This window comes from Mytilus trossulus, chromosome 9 (genome assembly GCF_036588685.1).
Source record: "Mytilus trossulus isolate FHL-02 chromosome 9, PNRI_Mtr1.1.1.hap1, whole genome shotgun sequence".
NCBI lineage: Eukaryota > Metazoa > Mollusca > Bivalvia > Mytilida > Mytilidae > Mytilus > Mytilus trossulus.
In genome coordinates, this window is record NC_086381.1 from 21854816 (window position 1) to 21877773 (window position 22958).

The window sequence follows — 22958 nt, forward strand, 5'->3', positions numbered from 1 at the left end:
TTCGATGTTATTATATTCACTTGTGTTAATATAAAATTGAGAATGGAAATGGGAAATGTGTCAAAGAGACAACAACCCGACCAAATAAAAAAACAACAGCAGAAGATCACCAACAGGTCTTCAATGTAGCGAGAAATTATGTCTATGTACCAAGTCAGGAATGTGACAGTTGTTTTCCATTCGTTTGAGGTGTTTGAGCTTTTGAATTTGCCGTTTAATAAGAGACTTTCCTTTTTGCTCCTCGGAGTTTTGTGATTTTACTTCAAAGTACTGTTCTTCGTGAAACTTTTTTTTTTGTCGTCCAAAGTACCAGCGTTATTGGGTGGAGTGCTTTTTGTAAAAAATAATCGTGTAAAATCACTGAACAAAATAAAATCTGTTGCAAATCAATTATGTTCATATACAAAAACCTCATTTAAGATACATGGTGTATGATTAAACACACCATACGTCGATTCGTCTATATTATATTAATCGACGTGTGCTCGAATCAAAACAGTTCTAAGTTCAGAATAGATTACGAAGTTAAAGAGCTTTAATTACCATACGTCTGCCTTGGATTAGATTTACCTCATAGTTTAACTGTATCAAATGATTCATTTTAGAATTGCATGCGTTTTTTGTAAATTCATAGGGTGTAAAAGCGTTGAGTGAAGTACATTTTGTAAGAAGCGGTGAAGCGCTTCATTCTTAAAGTGTGTGCACAGTCAACAGTTTTACAACGCTATGAAATTACTATTTATATTCTTCGAAGTTGCATGTTTAAGCTAATACATTTAACAATATTATATGTAAGCCTGAAGTTTGAAAAAAATATTTTTGCTGTGTGAAATATATAATCGATATCATCAAAATTTTATCACATTATTTCCAAGGTTAAAATTTATTTGATTTTGTATAATTATGTTTTTATCCTACAACAATGTGTTTTGCCAAAAATATAAATTTCTAGTGAAGTTTTACCTTGATAACGTCCGTGTTGTCATGAAAAACAACAAATTCAATTTTCGTCAGATATGAAGTACAAAATGCCATTGTTAGACTGATCATTTCCCTGGCAACAATATCCGGTGGATACTTATGAAATCCTGTCCCAACAGCAGGAAATGCTATAGAACGCATGTTCATGCTTTCTGCTAAGAGCAAACAGTGCTGCATAAAATACTGTAAAGTCTGAAAATTAGATTTATAAGACAAATACATAAATCAACCAAAGTTATATTTTTTACATTCCGTCCAACTTGAACATTTGGTTCCTGTAAAATTCACAAAAGATGTAAGGCTTTTGATTTGGTACGTGTCGTCTACATAATATTCATCAGCGGTACTTGTTTCAAAACAGGCCAAATCAAATACGAAGTTGAAGAGCATTAAAAACAAAACAAAATTCGAAGAGTTGCGTCAAATACCTTTTAGGACGATGAAAAACGGAAAACAGTTATGGCTCTACATAGGACTGCCATAAAGCAAGTTTATTTGCAATTCATTATCAGGAGCAATGAAAATAAAGGAAAAAGATGTTATTTCAGTTCAAATGCAACTATGAATTATTTTTTTTTTTTAACCAATGATGACAGACACTTTCTTAAGAAGATTACGAAATAGTAATATATGTAGACAGGTCTCACAATACTACTAGTTGTATTTCAATTAATTTTCTAATGCTTTTTGGTATTAAAAACAATTTGTAGATCATATTCGATTTCTATATGAAACGGTATTGACATTGTCAAGAAAAAAAAATAACATTACAGTCATGTACAAACCAAACGCGACGGATACTAAGTATGCATTTCAAAGCTATGATATAGTTTTGTTCTAGTTTTGGGTGTGTATTGTTTTCACGCTTGCTTAGAATAAATTACGTTTACGAGTATAAGGTAGTCTATTTGAGCATAGCTTTAATTACAGGCACTGTTCTTAGACCTTAGACAAAAGAAAAGTACAGTTAAGTTTATAAATATTTTAAAATATAATTGGTTCCTCAATAGTGTTTTTTTTACTAACCTCTTTACTTTCGGTCGTTTTGCTCCAATGACGTAATACGCCGTGAATTATTTTCTTACAGAACAACCTTCCGCCTCCTGTCACGATGAATTTGTTTTTGTCAACCGATATTTGCTTTCTTAGCTCTGTTAAAACCTCCTGACCAGCTTTATCGACTATTGATTTTGATAATGTTCCATCTTTTAAATTCATTTCATTGCCCAAGACATTAACAATTATGTCAACCTATTAAAAACAAGAATGAAATATAAGTGTAAACATTTTTTTTAAAAGATTAATAGTCTTAAATTACTGTTTGTATTACTAGTATACAACAATTAATCGAACATCTATTAATGTGTTAAACTTTTATTCCAACTTCATGTAGTTGTAGCGACTAACATATTTTATGCAAAATCAATCAATATTTTACACTTTTCCTCAACTCTTGTAGAGATGAAGCTACACAAATTTTTTTTTTGTCATGCATCCAATTTCACCTTGAGAGATGCACACTCCTGATGAAGCGAATTTGTTAAGCGAAATATTGCGTTTTTCTATTTAAAATCTATTAGAAAATTAGCGTGTTTAAGTTATATTCTTAGACATTTATATATATATATATAATATATATTTTGATAAATAAAAAAGTCCTTGGTACAGAAAATATAATTTAAAAGTAAAAAACACAAAAAATCACATCATAAATCGAACATTGTTTCTGTTAGCGCTTTCACCGCATCTCCAGCGGTTCATCAGACAGAATTGTTATCGTTAATAGTAACGACTTGTGAAGTTACGTTATAGTAACGACTTGTGACGTTACGTTATAGTAACGTCATGCGGTAATTGTATATATCTTACGGAATTTTATTAACGGACCGAATTTCACTTCCTATTTAGTGTGGGCTTATAAAGTTCAATAAAATATTGTTCCTTGGCTTCACGCGGAATTTTATCTTCGGTCCACATCTTAAAAAAGGGATATATTTTAAATTTTCCCTTTCCACATCGGTCAAAGTGTTCAGAACAGGGAGAATTTCGAATTGACGGGTCTTTTATCTGCTGTTTATGAACTCTCACTCTATCAATTAGTCTATTTGTTTGACCTATGTAGTTTTTATTACAAGTGGGACAGGTTGCACAATAAATGACATTTTCCGATTTGCAGTTCATGCTTTTATTCGGTTTGATTACTGTGCCGGATTTCAGAGTTTTACTTTGTCCCACTTCTAGCATTTCGCACGTTCCACATCTGGGATCCCCGCATTTTTGTATTTCTGCTACCTTCTGTGTACTGAATTGTGCTCGTGTGAGAAGTTTCTTCAGATTTGGTGCTTGTCGACGGCTCCCAATAAGCTGTGATTTGTCGACAAGATCTTTCATTTTCTCTGATTTGTGAAGAATAGGTAAAAACCCTTTAGCAGAATTTAAGATCTGGTGATTACGTGGATTATGAGTTATAACAAAAGGAATTGATTGTTGTTTATCTTTTTTGTCTTCCCTTGATACTGTTTTTCTTAGTTCAGCGATTGGAATTTTCAATGCATTTTTAATTCCATTTTCAATTAATCTGACTGGGTAGTTTTGTCTTTTTAGATAATTTTTCAATTCCTGTAGTCTCTTATCACGTAACTCCAAATTTATTACTATTGTGCATATACGTCGGGCTAAATTAAAAGGAATATTTCGTTTGGTATGTGACGGGTGACATGACCTAAAATCCAAATACTGATGGGTATCAGTGGGTTTACAGTATAAGTCCGTTATATTTGTTCTTCTTCCTTGATAATATTGATGTCTAGGAATGGGAGTTTTGAAGAGCTGGAATCGTAAGTGAATTGTATTGATTCATTTAAGGCATTCAGCATTGAATGAAATTTATCTAGTTCAACTTCACTTTTTGTCCAGAAAATAAAACAATCATCAAGATATCGCTTCCAATTTTCTTCAATGTAAAGTCTGAAGTTTTCATCGAATTCGGAAGGTATCTTTTCGTATAGTCGTATAGTTGTTTTTCTATGTAACCCATAACCAGAGTGGCATATGTTGGTGCCACCTTTGTACCCATCGCGGTTCCCTTGATTTGAAGGTAATAAGTGTCGTTAAACTGGAAATAGTTGTTCTCAAGGATAAGTTTTAATCCTTTGATGATGAATTCATTAGAAAAACGTTCCGGAATTTCATCTAGATACTTTTCCAACCAGTATTGTACAGCTTTTAATCCTAATTCGTGCGGGATGTTCGTGTAAAGGCGTATTACGTCAAAACTCACTAGTATTGTATCAAGAGGTACCCGGTCTGGAATATAGTTTAGAAAATCCATGTCATCTCTGACAAAACTCGGCACTTTTATACAAAGTGGTTTAAGTAGGATATCAAGGAGGTTGCTTAGCCTTTGGGTACTACATGAAGGTCCTGCAATAATCGGTCTTATTTTAAGATCAGTAGGCCTGTTGATTTTAATATACATAGAATCACAGTTTTCTACATGGTCTTGAATTTCCTTGGATTTGTGGATTTTCGGAAGGCCGTAAAAATTGCTAGTTTTAACCTCAAAATTTTTAAGATAATCTTTTTCCTTATCGGTAAGATTGTCAGAATATTCCTTTATTAGTTTTCTTATTTTCGACATTGTGCTTTTGTCTCTATTTCCATTTAGTTTTTGGTAGAATACCCCGTCTTCAAGTTGATTAAGAACCATGTCTTTGTAGTGATCTTTGTCCATAATCACTATACCCCCGCCTTTATCCGCCTCTTTTATTATAATTGATTCATCATTTTGAAGTTTCTTTATAGTCTTTTGTTGAGACTTCGGCAGATTTGATTTTACGTGTGAATCGACAATATTTGTGTTGGCGGTTTGTTTTAAACAATTAATATATTCTTCTAAATGTTTGTCCCTATTTGGTTGAGGATTAGTACCCTTTTTGTTCCGTACCAGGGATCCATCTTCATAATTAGTGTTTCCAAAGAATTCACGAAGTCTGAGTTTTCTGCAGAATTCGTCGGTATCTGTTATAAGATCAACATTGTCAGATATTGGTGTTGGGGTAAACTTTAAACCATGTTCCAAAAGTTTTATTTCCTGGTCAGATAAATCTCTACTAGACAGATTAATTACCTTCGGTTTTGTCTTTGAGAAGTTTGAAAGTTTACCTTTTTCTTTCGTTTTTTCCACATCTGACCTTCCCCTAAAAAATGATTGTTATTTCCGGGATTAGGCGTAACGTCACAAGTCGTTACTATAACGTAACGTCACAAGTCGTTACTATTAACGATAACAATTCTGTCTGATGAACCGCTGGAGATGCGGTAAAAGCGCTAACAGAAAAAAATGTTCGATTTATGATGTGATTTTTTGTGTTTTTTACTTTTAAATTATATAATATATATATATATATATAAATGTCTAAGAATATAATAACACCTTATATCAGTACCGTTGTGCAAATCTTTAGACTGATATAATATATATATATATATATATGAGTCTAAATTGAAAACTACGTTCAAACCTATGATTGTGTTGAATAAAAACAGCAATTTTTATACGTGTGCATGTATAAACAATTTCGTGATAGAAGGGTTAAAAAACAGCACAAACAACATTTTCTAAAAGACCAAAAAAGTGACAAAGTATATTTAAACAAAACGCATTTGACTAACAGGTCGAACAACTGATGTTCTTTAACTCTGCTGACTGCCATTGCCGATTGCCAAATAAAATTGATCACAAGATGTAACAAAATGGATCTTAATATAAATTTAATACTAAACAGATAAAAATTAACTTGTGGCCACGATGTAATGCCACAAACATACGGTGTCAATATTTTTTTAGTACACCAGATCCGGATTTCGACAATAAATGTCTCTTCAGTGATGTTAGGGATTGAAACGGTAATTGGAAGGCCATATATAAGTACCCTCATATTTAGAAAAAAAGTACCCTAATTTTTTAGATAGACTCTTGAATTTTAAGATATATTTTATATATATATATACAACTCGTCTAAACATCAACCCAACAATGATAGATCTGTAAATTTGCTTTCGCAAATTTTTGGTTCTTCCCTCGCCGGGATTCGAACCCATGCTACTGTGATATCGTGACATCAAATCGCCTGCACTGCAGCCGTCCCGCTAGACCACACGACCACCTGGGCTCTACAAAAATAAAACTTTTGGTGGTCGTGTGTTACCTTTCCTCGTCAGTTTTAATCTAGCGTCGTACTACAGTACATGATATATAAGGCATGGAGATGTTATTGTTTCAGATCAGCTCAATTATCTATAGTAAAGGATCCTACAAATTAATGTAAGATACAGTCACAGATAATAAGTATATTTATAAGTACGTCTGAGTAAGTGAAAACTCTACAACAGATTTATCCATCGGATCGCCATCAATGATGGTGATACATGGCTGTGTACATAATGTGTATACAACTCGTCTAAACTTCAACCCAACAATGTTAGATCTGTAAATTTGCTTTTTCAAACTTTTTGTTCTTCCCCCGCCGGGATTCGAACCCATGCTACTGTGATATCGTGACACCAAATCGCCTGCACCGCAGCCGTCCCGCTAAACCACACGACCACCTGGGCTCAACAAAAATAAAGTTTTTCGGTGGTCGTGTGTTACCTTTCCTCGTCAGTTTTAATCTAGCGTCGTACTACAGTACATGATATATAAGGCATGGAGATGTTTTTGTTACAGATCAGCTCAATTATCTATAGTAAAGGATCCTACAAATAAATGTAAGATACAGTCAGAAAATAATTATATGTATAAGTACGTCTGTATATATACTAGAACACACCCGTGATATCGCGGGTCCGTGACTGAATTAAAGTATACAACTATGTGTGAGCCTTATTTAAGTATCGGTATTGTCATCTGATAAACATGATAAAGTCATGGCGATTATAAGATACACAGTTTTCTCTGCTTTCAAAACTTTCTGTTTGAACCTGGAACTATTATTGGTAATATCAAGTATTTGGAAAACAAAAGGTCCTGGAATGGAGTTAAATTCTTTTAAACGCTGTTTTACGTCATGCCCGCTAACAAATTGAAAACTGTACCTATACGCCTTATTTTAAGTCCAGATTTTTAGTATTCGTATTGTAATCTTAGTAATTCTTACTGATTAAAATACTACAATAGCTAGGGAACAATTTGACAATGATTGAATTTAGTAGTGTCAACCCTGTGAGTATGACCCGTGTATATAGCAAAATCCTAAATACATCGTTTGGTAGTGCGCCTGTCAAATGCGGAACGTACAGATAAGAAAATAGGAAACAGGTGAATATACTATTGGTATCGGTATCGGATTCGACCAGGAACTTGTTAATTATTGGCAATATTAATTATGTGGAAAACATAAGGGTCTGGAGTGGTGTATTTTTTAATCACCACCATTGTCCTATATTAGTTGTATATAAAGTTAAATTCTTTAATTTGTCGTTTTTACCCGATGACGGCTGACAAATTGGACCTCGTTATTTTAGTATTATTGATTCATGTCTATGATATATGTATCATAATCGATCACATAACTTGCCTTTCGGTTTGTAATATCGCCAATACAAAACTGTATATCTTCTCTTTTTCCAGCTTTGTCATACTGCAGAACAAGAATATCTGCTGTAATAAAAATATTCGTTAGAAAAAAGAAAAAAAAAATTTTTTTTTAATTTTTTATTGTAAATAAATTAAATTATTTCCTCATGTTTTGCATGTCAAGATAGATTCTAGATAACACACATTAGTAGATAAATGTCTGTATTAACGGTTTCTAAATAAGGTATTGTCCAATCAGGATTTGATTGTAATCAAAATTGATTACAGGTAAAAGGTATACATGTAAATGTATCTCACTTTCTAGCCGTCCTTTGAAGTGTACACATCAGAATGGACGCCGAACTTCAAGAGCAGATCAGAATTCAAGTCTCGAATATTCTGACGGTAAACCAAAATGACATGATGAACCAAATGCGTTCGATTATATCCAGTGAAATGGGAAAGATGCATGTGCAACAACAACAGCTTGCAAAAACACAGGTTTCCAAGATAGAAGCTACCTTGACGGATGGACCCAAATTCAAGAAACGAGGGAATGAAGAGCAATTTAAGCAAAACGTGAAGGTGCTCAGCAAAATAAAAGAAGCAGACAGTATATTGGACGGTAACAATCCAACGACAGATACCATATGCAAAGCCAAGGAGAAGTTAGCGGAAGGTATTTCTTTAATGAACTATAGACAAAAGTTAATACGTATTGCTGATTCATCCGAGCTGGGCTGGCGAGTTGTACATGAATATGAAACCAACCCGCTTGCAGATGATTCTGAGGATGAAAGGAAATTGTACAAGGCTGAAAACAGAGCGGAAAGAAAGGTGAAAGCTGATAAGACAAAGAAAGCTAGACGAGTGCATCCCTACGTACAACCAGCAGAACAAGCAGTTACTTATATGACAAGAAAACCAGGCAGATGTTTTAATTGTGGTGTAAAAGGTCATTGGAAACAGGAATGTCCTGAGAAACAGCAAAGAAAAAATGATAAGATAAGTAATATTAATACTTTATATAAGGATAATATAGAAGTACACGTAGATAATTTTCGTACAAAGGTTGATACAATTAAATCACCAGTTAATAGTTTGAGAAAACACATAAACAAATGGAAAATCATTCAAGCAAGTGATTACATTTTAAATGTTATTGAAAAAGGGTATATGTTACCGTTAAAAAACTTTACCTGAGAATGTTTTATTAGATAATAATAGATCAGCTAAAGAAAACAAATCATTTGTAACAGATGAAATCGAGAAATTAATATCTAAAGGGTGTATATCAGCACGGGTAGTAAGGTCGTCATATCGAGGAGCGTTTAGTACAGTGATTTTGTCATAGTTTGGATAAGTTTGACATGACGGTGTTAAGTCTTTTTGATGACAATCAATGCAAAAATGTAAACATTGGGATATTTTGTAAACGGAACTTCTGATCATTAATTCGAACTGGTTGGTAACTTTGTATAAAGTAAATATGTTAGTAAATCACAATTTGTTTCATATGGTTAATGATTTAACACAGAACAAAGCTTGCGTATGTCAAAGTTTAAAACTTGCTAATTGGTTTATCGTGCATAAAAAAAGTTATTTTCTTACAGTCTGTTACATCACATATATGTTCGTGATATAACACTGCGGTCAATTATTCTGAAAAATACCTACTTTTGCAATAAATTCAAAATAACTGAAATATCTGTGTCATGGTTTGGTTCATTCGTGTCATGGTTAAGTTCATGTTCGACATGGTTCAGTTATGTAATTCGTGTCGTGTATAATGAAGAGTTACTATCAAAATTAACAAAAATCGTTGCATTTGAAACACAAAAGGACATAAGAACGCGTATACAATGTAGTAATATGTTATAAGTAGATGCAATATGATTGCCAGTGATATACCTATCCATCTGGGATCAAATGACGTAGATGTTAGCAGCTATTTGTCATCAAGAGGCCTTCATCATTCAACAATGAGCAAAACCATATTTCTTAGCAAGATATAAAAGGCTGCGACAAAATTCAATGTATAGAAATTCCAATTAGGAAACCATCAGCCTAGTTTCTGTCCAAAATAAATAGCAATGAGACAACTATCCACAAAAGACCAAAATGACACAAACATTAACAACTACTATAGGTAACCGTACGGCCTTCAACAATGAGCAAAGCCCATACTGCATAGTCAGCTATAAAAGGCCCCGATAAGACAATGTAAAACAATTCAAACGAGAAAAGTTACGGTTTTATATATGTAAAAAAATGAATGATGCATTTATACAGTATTAAATGAAAACGTTGCATTTATACAATATTACAAAGATTTTGTGATCTTTCATATTTTAAATTCGAACTTTGAAAGTACTTTTTATTGAAATTTCACCTATTACAGTTTTAAAACCAATAAGTTTTAAAACTGTTGTCCATGTCACGCGTAAATATTGGGTTTCGTAAATGGTTAAAGACTTATGATGTCCTCTTAATATCTTTCGGTTAGTTTTGTAGTTGGGTTACTGTATCATGGACCTATAACCCCACATCTCCTTTTCTTCATATTAAACTGGTTCAAAATTTAAAATAAAGAAAAACCAACAAATGTATAGTTTTCTAGAAAAGAAAATGAAAAACAAAAATTACTTTTTGACTGGCTGCCATTTTTGAGTAGCCCTTAGCTATTTGACTAGTGATGCTGCTCATGATGTCCTCGGCAGAGTCAAGCATGGACATATGGAGAAAAGATTAGGCTATATGTGAAACAGAAGCAACGCTTTGTCTTTTTTTTTGTAAAATTATATCGAAAGCTAGTTTAAAAGAGCAGTGACTTTTAAATTTATATTGTAGAAAACTTACGAAAAGTAACATCACATGTTTAATTTGCGCTTTGACGATTACACCCACTAAATTTGGTTAAACAGGCATTTTTTTCTTTTCAGGCAGTTAATATATAGTGTAACTTCGTTCAATAACAGGCGATGTCAGTCAAATTTTCAGTACTACAGTGGAACACATATATATTTATTTCGATCTAAACCATGACAATCTTGACCAAAACCATGACGAATTTCTCGACTCTTAACCGAACCATGTCAATCGCTTAACCAAACCATAGCAATTCCGATATCTTGCTTATTCTGCGTTAATTTCGAGAAACAACAATTTCAATATAGATCGTTTGACCTCCAGTACAGATTCAAGCATCTTATTTGCTTTTTATCTGCTCGTGTGACTATGGGGAAGAAACATAAATTAACCATGTCAAACTTATCCAAATTATGACAAAATCACTGTACTAAACGTTCCTCGATATGACGACCTTACTACCCGTGATCAGAAGTATTTGTAAAGCCTAAGGTTGTTAATCCATTAACGGCTGCAGGTAACAAGTCAGAACTTAGATTAGTGCTTGACTGTCGTCACATCAATCCACATTTATATCAGTTTAGATATAAATATGAAGATGCAGCTGTGGCAAGAAAATTTTTTTCTAAGGGTGATTATCTGTTTTCTTTTGATTTGAAGTCAGCTTATCATCATATAATGGTACAGCAGGAAGACAGAACATATTTGGGTTTTCAGTGGGAGTCTAAATTTTACATATTTAATGTTTTGTGTTTTTGTTTGGCTACAGCAGGTTTTATATTTTCAAAAGTCTTAAGAGAGCTTATAAAGTATTGGAGATCTAACAGTATTAGGATCCTAATGTATCTTGATGATGGTTTAGGGGGTGCTGACAATTATGATGAATGCACCAAAGTTAGCCATAGAATAAGGGCAGACTTAATTGATTTTGGTTTCATTATTGCTGAGGAAAAGTGTAACTGGAACCCGGTTCAGGTGATAACTTTTTTGGGAATGGTATGGGACACTTCTGAAGGTAGAATTAGAATAACGGATGAGAGAATTAACAGGATATTAAAATGTATATCCTGCATTTGTAACAGGTTACCAGACAAACGTGTGATATCAGTAAAACTGTTAGCTTCAGTTGTTGGTCAGTTAATATCTACACAAGGTGTGTTGGGTACAACTGTAAGGTTATGGACTCGGTATGCATATGATTGTGTTCAGGATAGAACATCATAGGAGGCACCGGTCTGGGTTACTCCAGAAGCAGAGGTAGAACTAGAGTTATCAAACATAGTAAGGTTAAATGCGGATGGTGCATTATTTAGTCAGTTGACAAACGAAGCATGTGATGTAAACATGTTTTCGGATGCCTCAGGTGAAGGCTATGGAGGATATATAGCTGAGGCAGGGAACAGCAAAATGGTAGAAATGTTTGTTGCATGGGATGCACATGAAACAAACATGAGTTCTACTTGGAGAGAACTTGAGGCTGTTCATAGGGTTTTGAAAACTAATTTGCCTACATTGAATGGGCAAAGTGTAAAAATACATACTGATAATAAGAATGTTGAAACTATTTTGAAGGTCGGTAGCAAAAAGACTCACTTGCAAGATATAAATATGGAAATTCAAAATGCATGTGAACAAAGCAATGTTTCGTTTTTTGCGCAATGGATACCAACAGAAAATAATACACATGCAGACACTTTAAGTAGGTTGAACGATTGCGATGACTGGGGTGTACAAACATGGCTGTTTCGTATGCTAGATAGAGAGTGGGGTTCTCATACAGTAGATCGCTTTGCGGCTTCATATAACAAAAAATGTGATAAATTTAATTCAAAGTTTTGGTGTCAGGGAACGAGCGGTGTTGATGCTTTCAAACAGCACTGGGGTAAAGAAAATAACTGGTTAGTCCCACAACCTTCGTTAGTTACAAAAACAGTTAAAAAGATGTTGAAAGACGGAGCAGTTGGTACGTTAGTTATACCCGAATGGAAGTCGGCTCCTTATTGACCGGTCTTGTCAGAGGGTAACAGATTCAAATATTTTGTTAAAACTCATAAGATCTTTCCGGGTTCAGGGATAACTCATAGAGGAAGAGGGCGAAATGGGATATTTGGTATGATTAAAAAAAATTCAATTTTGTTGCTTTGCGTATTGAAGTTTAGGTTGTAAGATTATCATAGATTGATTTTCTATTTTATAGGTTTGAGAGACAAAATTAAGGATGATGTTAAAGAAGCCGGAGTAGACGAGGAATCTGAACTTTTCAAGTATGCAGAACATATGTCCAGTTATATTGTGAACAGTAGAAGTGATAATACAGCAAAATCGTACTTTTATGCATTTAAACGTTGGGAAACATTTATTTAAAAACATGGTTTTCAAGCTTTACCAGCACAGCCGGTTCATATAGCTTTATATATAACTTACTTGCTTGACACTGGTGCTACATGTAACACTATTAATTCTGCTATATATAGTATAAAATGGGTGCAAGAAATGAGTAATTTAGCAGATCCAACTAAAAATTCATATTTACATTCATTACAATAATCTGCCAAGAGAGTGGCTACTGTTAAGAAACACAAAACGGACACTGTTTCCTTAGATATGTTATTGAAATTGTGCAGCATGTTTTCAGATAGCCAAGATGTACTTGTGGTTCGTGATTTAACAATGATTTTACTGTCTTTTGCTGGGTTTTTGCGTTTCGATGAGATTAGCTCTCTTTTGTGTAAAAATGTTGAAGTTAAATCAGATTATTTAATTTTGTATATAGAGAAGAGTAAGACTGATCAGTATCGTAATGGTAATGAGGTTTTAATTTCCAAGGGGGATACCATTGCTTGTCCATATGAGATGTTTTTGAAATATGTAAATCTTTCAGGTGTCAATTTGGAATCAAATTTTTTCCTGTTTAGACCTATTTTTCGTTCTAAAAGTATTTGTAAACTTATATATAAAAACAAAAAGCTTAGTTATACTACAGCCAGAGAAAGCATTATTTTTAGACTGAAACTAGTTTCAAAAGACCTGAAGCTTGGATTGCATTCAATACGGTCAGGTGGTGCTACTGCTGCAGCAAATTCGGATGTCAATGATAGGGTATGGAAACGACACGGTCGTTGGAAAAGTGACAGTAGCAAGGATGGTTACGTAGTGGATTCAGTTGATAAAAGGCTGCAAGTGACCAAGCATTTGGGGTTGTAAACATTTTTTGTTTTTCATTACTTCCGGTTCCCCCTATATTTGTAAGTTTTCTAGCGTACTTGACGGGCTAGTCGGCAAAATTAATATTGTTCTTAATTTGTATATTTATTATGAAAAACGTACATAGTGTTTGTGTACAATATGGTGTAGGCCGGTTAGTAGGTAATAGAGAAAATACATCAATTTTCCCGCGTTTCGACTAGTAATAGCGGGAAAATGTCTGTATTAACGGTTTGTAAATAAGGTATTGTCCAATCAGGATTTGTTTGTAATCAAAATTGATTACAGGTAAAAGGTAAACATGTAAATGTATCTCACTTTCTAGCCGTCCTTTGAAGTGTACACATCAAAATTACATTTTTGATAATAGTTTTAAATATCTCAAAGCTGTGGGAGTATTGTATATTTTTATTTTTTTGAATTTTCAATTTCGAAATGTTATATAGATTATAAACTGAGTTTTTGATTAGGAATGAAAGTTCATTATCAACGCAAGTTCTCGTGTTGTCCCTATGAGACGGTCTGTCGAAAGATATTTTTGCTGTAGAACACAGGTTTCCAGAGCTTTTATGACCGTCAAAGAATATATGGTTTTATCTCTGGTTTTTCCTGGGCGTGTCTTGGCCGTTGGTACGGAGAAGAACTTTCTTAAGTTAGTTGTAATGATCAACGATTATAAAATGAGTGGATGTTTACTTAAACAATGTTTATCATATATACATGTTGTATATCTAAAATAAAATCCGGCGTCCAGCGTACTTGACGGGCTAGTCGGCAAAATTAATATTGTTCTTAATTTGTATATTAATTATGGTAAACGTACATAGTGTTTATGTACAATATGGTGTAGGCCGGTTAGTAGGTAATAGAGTAAATACATGAATTTTCCCGCGTTTCGACTAGTAATAGCGGGAAATCAATGTTTCATAAATTCATTACAACAAAATTCATTGAGTGTGTTGGTAAAGGTAATATTTCGGCTAGCGTGTTTTCTAGCTGAACCGTGAAGTCATTTTTAGGTTGGCGATACTCCTCTCCTTTAGGAGTAGTCTAGTAACTGTTATACATACAGATGGATTTTAGTCTTCTTTAAACGAAAGGCAGTATGCATAACTTAAAAATGACTGAACAGTTCAGCTACCAACCAAGCACGCTAACCAAAGATTACCTTTACTCACGCAATCAATGCATGTCTCTGTAAGGAGATGCCAATACTGTAGAACGACGAAGCCTGAGGGAATTGCATGAATCACAAAAAGGTTGTCTGATCTGAAAAATTATTGATGGTGTCATATATTTAGTCGATGGCTTTTTGGATAAGTGTGGATTCACATGGTGGTTTAGGCATGCATAGCTTATTACTGTCAAAAGACCCTGTCACGCACCTTTTGGGGAACATGTTAGCATTTCAAACCTCAATAATGTACGACAATTTTACAAATCACAAACATTGATATTTCAGTAATGGGTTGAATTGAAGTTCGCCTGCTTACAGATTCAAATTAGTTGAATTATTTACTTACAGGCCAATAGAAATGTTTTTAAGCTTGTTTTAAAAAATCTGAACTAATTAAAGGAAGGCTGATCGTACAATGCCAACTTCAAATAGAAGCAAAATTTTCAATAAAACAGTATTGTATTAGTTATAAAAACTGATTCATTAACTAATTACCTACCGTCTACAGGCTGACAAGTTCTTTTGGGAGAATAAACCTTCGAAATGATTGTTTGAAATTTGTCAAGCTTTTTCTCATTCATATCACAAAAATATATATCTTCTACTGATGAATTGACAGAATTTTCAAAATATTTTCTTACAGCGTCCACAATCAAAAACTCAGAGGATTCTGCTAGATTCATTTCTATAGCACTAAACAATCCAGGGATTGCCACCGATCTGTAGGAGTGAAGATTTGCCTTCTTTAACGATTCTATTATTCTGTCATCCACAAAAGAACTTTGTTTGAAACGATTATCGGACATTTCAACAATAGCATGAATAACCATTTTGCAAGGCAGTTGGTCAACAGTTGTAGCAATAATGACAGGAAACTTTCCATGTGTGTTTACTTCTAGATTTAAATTTTCAGTCCCTGACCTCAAGGCTGTAAAAAAAGAGATAAATAAACTTAACATTACTACAAAATGTATATAACTTGTAGCATTATGAAGGTTTGAATCGGTTATGTTCTATATCAATTAAATCAACTTGAATCATTGTTCCAAATAGAGTATACTGATGTATTATACAGTGAAATTAACAATGAAAGATTATTTTACGCCAATAGCTTTTAGTGTCCAAATAAAAAAAGAGGGACGAAACATACCAGAGGGACAGTCAAACACATAAATCGAAAATAAACTGACAACGCCCTGGTTAAAAATAAAAATGACAAACAGACAAAAAAAGTACACCTGACACAACATAGAAAACTAAAGAATTAACAACACGAACCCTACCCTAAATAAGGGGTGGTCTCATGTGCTCCGGAAGGGTAAGCAGATCCTGCTCCATATGTGGCACCCGTCGTGTTGCTACATGTACATTTGTTAGTCTTTTATTTTTCTGAATGAGAGCATATTCCTTGTTTAATTCATTATTTATACATTAATTTTGAATTCGTCACATATTAATAGTATATAGAAATAATAAAAATCAAATTAAGTCGTATTGTCGCAAGTATTTGCCACTTAACATGCTAAAGACGACCAGTAATCCAAAATTAACATTTTTTTCATTCGTTGTTAGCTTCTAATATTTAAGGCATTTTCAGATTATTTCAGATTGGTTTTAATTGCCACAAAGGATATTGTAATACAAGTCCTTCAGTTTGAATTGTTATTGTTGTATATGTTAATACAACCATGTCCGATAAAAATAAGAAACATATGTTATGCCTTCTTACTGGATAAAGATAAATTGACTCAAAGATTAAGGTTTCATACCTGCATCATCTACACTTTTGGCCAATCCTTTTTTCGTACATTGCCGTCCTCCGTTAAAATAAGCTGAAACTATTATGACATCTACAGGAAGCGTTGTGATGTCAGCTTGAGTCAAATAAATCGCATGGTTTTTCTTTTGGTACCTTTCTTTGTATAGTACATCCTGCTTAACATGTTCAAAATAAGTTGATTCTTGTTTTTTTAACATTTTACTAGTAGACATAGATAAGGGGCGACTGTCCCTTTTATAGCCCGATTCACTACCTGCGGTGAATCTGAACGGACTTTCATTTACAGTAGGTTCTTTATTGGTCGCTTCAAAGGTTGTGGTTTGTAAAATTTGAAGATCATTTACGCAGTAATCTGCGATTTCTTTGGCTGTATATTCTGTCTTTGCTGAATCAGAGCTTTGAATGTTAAGGAAAAATGAATCTTTTTTATCATTTCGGTTATTCATCAATTTAGACAGTGAAGAAGGTTGATTAACCGATGATTCTGTTTGGAAACTTTGATCAAAAGGAGAACATGTTTTGCTCAAACCACTTGATACTCTTCCAATGCACGGCTCACTTTTTAAGGCATATGTTTGTGATATGTGACTAGGACCAACAGCTGCTTGGGCTTCTCTTGTTTTGTAAGCAACTTCTTCTTTTGTCTGAAAATTATCTACTTGAATATCAATTTTTGCAACATTTTTAATCTGATTGCTAATATTGTCTTCTTTATGTTTCACTGAATATTTATCATCAAAGAATAAATTAACATAACTTTGTTCACCTTTTACATTAGGAATTGTTCTTAAATCGGTTTTCTTCTTCACAGCTATTCTTTCTATATCATCGTCAAATAAAAATGTTTGTGGAACCTCGCTGCTACATGTGAATGATCTTTGGATCGATTTATCTCCATTTATTTTCAAATCATTAGGTATTATGGTGTTACCACATGGGGCTTGTTCAGAGAATACATAAGGTGGAATCCATTTGTCTTCTTCGCTGTCTGAAGACGACGACATATTTTTGAATCTAATTGGGATTTTCTGGAATACAAAAATGTTATGTGATTTCTATTTTGGTGTGTACTCCAAACAATCATCCAAAACCTTCTCAACTAAAAAAAAGAATAATCCAAGTATGATGATAACTTATCGGTGTGATAACGGATGAGTTAAATCAATCATAATGTAACTTTTATTCCAAGAAAGTTACAATTTATAAAAACAAATCATTGTTCGAACTCGGTGCTCACGTAAATATTTTTCAATTTGGCATAATATCGTTTCGACTGTTAAATATATTGTCACGAACTGTTCATGTATCAGCATTACATGTATTGGTCAGATCAACGTTTTTTGAGATTTCCTTATTGACTTACTTCTGTAATTATCTTTTTTTTAGTTTTGTACACATACGTAATAATATATAATCATTGTAAAAAAATCTGAGAGTAGATAGGGATTGAAAGTAAGAATTTTCATTTCAACATTTCAAACAATTTTACGAAATAACTATTTCAACTCGTGTCAATGTGATGTACGATGTATAAGAGAAGACCGATAGGGTTATGTGATGACCTTGTGGTAATTAAATATCTGTTTCATTAAATATTATTTTTGTTATTATAATGTTAAACACGTGCTTTAGGAGAAATAAATTAAGAGTCTGTTTGGACGAGAAGTAATTTTTATACTAGTATGATTGTGCAAATGTAGTCCTGCTATCTATGAAGCACATAAAACTAAATTCTGTGATAAATATAATATTACATTTAATTAAACATATATAAACTAGTTCTTTCAAACCATGTTATAAGCACAAATGAGGTCTTTTTTGACTGTTCATGCCGTTAAAATACTAAATCCATGGAACGTGTTTAGTTGATTGTAGTCTCTGATGTATGAACTTTTAATTATTTATTGTGTTTGGCTCTAACTAGCTGTCAGTAACTGCGAGTACTCTCAAATCGTACTTGTTAATAATGACCGGTTCCTGTTGATACTATTTGTAATATTGTTTTGTTATTTGATAAATACAATAAAATGTGGTATGAGTGCCAATGAGACAGCTCTCCATCCAAGTCACAATTTATAAAAGTAAACCATTACAGGTCAAAGAATGGTCTTTCACACGGAGTTTTGCTTCGAATCAAACAGCAAGCTATAAAGGGCCCTAAAATGACTAGTGTAAAACCATTCAAACTGGAGAACCAAAAGTCTAATCTATTAAATAAAAACGAGAATCGAGAAACACTTATGAACCACATCAACAAACGACATCTACTTAACACCAGATTCCTGATTTAGGACAGGTGCAAACAATTGCAAAGGGTTTAAATGTTTTAATAGTACCAAAATCCTATCTGAAACAACAGTGTATAAACATCACAACATAATGAATTTCTGCGCCGAGCGCAGCTGGATACGACCGTAGAGGTCCAACCCTGAACAGTTGGGGCAATAATGGACACAATATTCGCGCTTGATACAGGTCTGAATTTGGTTTGTAATTAAATATTTGCCACATAATAGGTTTCTGACACAGAATAACTGTAGTCAAACAACTTAGAATAGGTTATATGATTTGAATTCATATTCAATGTTCAATACACCATGCTGTTTGCACCATGCAAATTGACTCCCCCCCCATTTTTTTTTAAATCCCCCCCTTTTTTATTTTGTTCAATACACTAAGCCATTGAGAATTGAGACATCCCCCTCTCCACACACTCCTTTTTCCAAGATAGAAAATCTTTCCCTTATGATATTTTCAAACCCTGAATTCACATTTCTAATCGAGGTAGCACCCATAATTACCCATTTAATAATTTCAAAGCAGTGTAAGGTAGATAATCCAAACTTTACCTCAAATAAATTGTCCATTAACCAGGACATCCTCGCTTTTTTTTGCCCCTAATTCCTAAACGGTTTGAGCCATAACCCCACCCCCTAAAGCCAATCATAATAACATATTCCTTTCTGGTATGAAACCTTTTCGTATAATTTCAGAGATCCATACACTGTTCCATGAAATATTGTCTGGAAACTAGAAACATGCTCCAGGTTTACCCCCCAATTCCTAAACTGTTGAAACCAAAACCCACAAACTCGATCCCAACCTTCCTTAAGTGGTAATAAACCTAAATTTCTAGTCACTTATACTCAAGCTTTTGTCCGGAAACCAAGTATTTTTGGAAGATGCTGACGACGACCACCACGACGACGACCACGACGACGACGATGACGACGACAACGTGATAGCAATGAAAGAGCGCAAAAATTTTGCAGTCGTATTTAAAGACACATTATAAACTATCAATTGAAATGACTTTACTCAATCAACAGACATATCAACACAAATGAACATACACTTGAACTATAAATTTGATCTATAAAACAATGTAAATACAAAATCAATATCAATAAACTAGGGGATGAATAATTAAAGTAACAGTATTATACCGCTGTGAAATGTTAAACAATTTCGGAAAAGAAAAAAAAAACACTTGACAAAAATTCGCCACTTGCAATAATGTTATAATCAGATAAATAAAAATAATTGTTTTGTTATGTATACATGTGTAGTTTACATGGAGAAAGGAAATATTTTTACAAAATAAATAATCTTGAGTTTCATAGAACGTAGAGTGAAAATACAGAGTAATACAAAACTTTGTATAGCTGGTATAGACTTTTAGACTTGGTATAACCATGAACAAGTAATTAATACATTATATAACAAAAAGGCATAACAAATAGTATACTATACAAGTCAAATAAACAAGAAAGTACGAAGTGATAGTACTCGCAGTTACTGACAGCAAGTTTAAAGTCAAAAACAATTTAGTTGAACAATAAAAAATCGTGCATCTCAAATCAACTAAAACACATTCCAGGAATTTAGTATTTTAACGTAAAGTCATGACTTGTGAAATGTCAAAAAATAAATGTATCGAAAGGCAGTAGGATAGTTAGGAGTAAACCTCTATATAGATATAAAATGAACGTGGGGTGTGTCTTTATACATCCCGTTTTAAAGGAATACAAACTTAGTTATGTTTCAATTTTCTGATGACTAAATCGATATTTGTGCAAAAGTAAACTACATTCAAAGATACAATTACAACATTGGTAAGATTGCCTTTACCAATAAGTTTGTTTAAAGTTTCGATGAGTTTACACAGATCACATAGGGATTTACGCGTTTTAAGTAGAATACAACCCTAAAATTAAGGATGTAAAATAACATAAATACTGAACTCCAAGAAAAATTCAATACGGAAAGTCCGTTATCCATTACATAATGAAAATGCCTTTTATCTTTCAGCCTGTATTACTAAATGTCTGTATTGAAAACACTCAAAAATTGAAAATAGAATCATCTGACAATAGTACTGCATTTGTGAAGTTGGGATCAGAATTAATTTCGGAACTGACGGTTAAGTATAAGGCTTTCGAAAAATTTCGCGACTTCCTCCCGAATAAGTATAGTAATGGTAAACACGCAAAGCGTAATAGGTTGTCAAAACTACTGATCATCAACCAAACCAACAAGGCCAAGATAAATCAAACATCGAATTCAACAGCTCATTGTCAATCGAAGATGCCATTAAACAGAACAAGTTTTTTTATGGAAAAAAGTGAATATATAAAAATCAAAATATTATACAGCAAATTGAAAACAAAGTATTAATATTTTGTCATCAAAAAAAGAAAAAACTATTAAAGTATTTAATTAAATAGCAGCCTGCTTGTCAACGTATGATTTGTGATATAAAGAAGGTGTCTTCCTTTTTTATTCACGATTCATTAATCCTTCTCTCTTTATCGCTTTTCAACGAATATAGTAAAATCGCTTTAAAAAATAATTACACGCTAGTTCGGCATTTTTGTTATTTTACTTTTTTAAACAGTTACTATGTATATTTTCTCTTTCACTTATTATTGGATGTTAATTGCAATATTGACATTTTGTTAGTTTTAGCTTTTTTCTATCTTTCCTAATAATTTTTATCTACACTCTAGTACCAAACGGATTATTTTCATCATGTTACCACTGAAGGCATTCAATCTGTCTATAAAGATTTCATTTTTAAATCTATACTATCTCTTATTAACCAAGCAACGGATATGGTGTTACCATATGCACTATGTCTACACTTTCTGTATGACACATTATGGGCATGTTGTTCTTCTGTAAAGTGTGTTAACTTGTGAGTGTTTGATTGCAAATTATATTCTTCAGTCATCATCTAGGCTATAACAGTTATAGCTTTTCAAAGCTCAAGCCTTAGTTGACTTTCCAAATTCCAGATGTGATAAATATATAAATGCCATAGTGGTTATTTTTGATCGATATATAAGTAACAAGAATGTGTACTAATTACATGGATGCCCAATCCGCAATATCATTTTCTATGTTCTTTGGAATGTGAAAATGGGGTCAGGTCTCTAATTTGGCATTCAAATTAGAAAGATCCTATCATAGGTAACATGTGTTCTAAGTTTCAAGTTAATTTGACTTCAACTTTATCGAAACCTACCTCGACCAAAAACGTTTACCTGAAGCGGGACAGACGGGAGCACGAACGGACGGACGAACTAACAGACGCACAGACTAAAAACAAAATTCCCATAAATGGGGCATAATTAATTAAAAGAAAGACAACGCTTTCATTTTCATTTCCGTTTTGATCGCTCAATTGAGATCGCCATAAACACGAATGTCATGGCTACCAACATAAACAGATTGCAACAGAGATTTTTTTTTAAAGTAAATATCTTTTTATGTAAAACGATGAATCGGAATATAGTTCCAAATATATGTGAAATATGTCCAAACAAAATTAATCTAAATGAACTTGAAAAGAGGCCACTTTTTTATTTTATATTTACATGTATTTACTTTCGTTTTGAGCTAAATATACGTTTATGCCAGTCTTATAGTTATATATATATGATTGTGCTGTATGCTGTTCATCTTAAACCAAAACAAACAAATTCCGAGTCATAATAATTTCAATGTAAAATTAGCGAACGTAACTTGAAAACACACACTTACTTAATATTTTCTTCTACAAATACATACTGACGTACTCTTATTACATGCATGTACACTTTAATCATGTTAATCAATCACGAGTTTCCGTTTAAAAATACCTACTTTCAGAAAAAGGGTATTGATTTTTATTGAATAAATGAAATGACCTACAATGTATATATCACGTCATTTACAACTTTAGCAAACATCACATGACATTCAACCAAAGAAGTTTTAGAATAGATCAGGCAACAAAAAACTATTCTATTTTTAAATATTCTAAAAAAAGAATTATGAATTTGTTAATTTCCGCCTTTTTAAACATGTTAAAGATTTATACCACTATT

At 33.1% G+C, this 22958-nt stretch overlaps 1 protein-coding gene across 1 annotated transcript in view; it reads right to left on the reverse strand.

Annotated features, from left to right (window-relative positions):
* The window catches only part of LOC134684382 (uncharacterized), a 39019-nt gene extending 16328 nt beyond the window's left edge, over positions 1 to 22691 (reverse strand). Inside the window, exons 1-8 of the mRNA XM_063543667.1 lie at positions 22633 to 22691; positions 16577 to 17615; positions 15307 to 15735; positions 7560 to 7639; positions 4262 to 5074; positions 3274 to 3810; positions 2008 to 2232; positions 964 to 1173 (exon numbers count right to left, since the gene is read on the reverse strand). Coding sequence (XP_063399737.1) covers positions 964 to 1173; positions 2008 to 2232; positions 3274 to 3810; positions 4262 to 5074; positions 7560 to 7639; positions 15307 to 15735; positions 16577 to 17591 — 3309 coding nt within the window. The 5' untranslated portion in view covers positions 17592 to 17615; positions 22633 to 22691. The remainder of the gene's footprint in view (positions 1 to 963; positions 1174 to 2007; positions 2233 to 3273; positions 3811 to 4261; positions 5075 to 7559; positions 7640 to 15306; positions 15736 to 16576; positions 17616 to 22632) is intronic.
* Between the last annotated feature and the right edge of the window lie 267 nt (positions 22692 to 22958).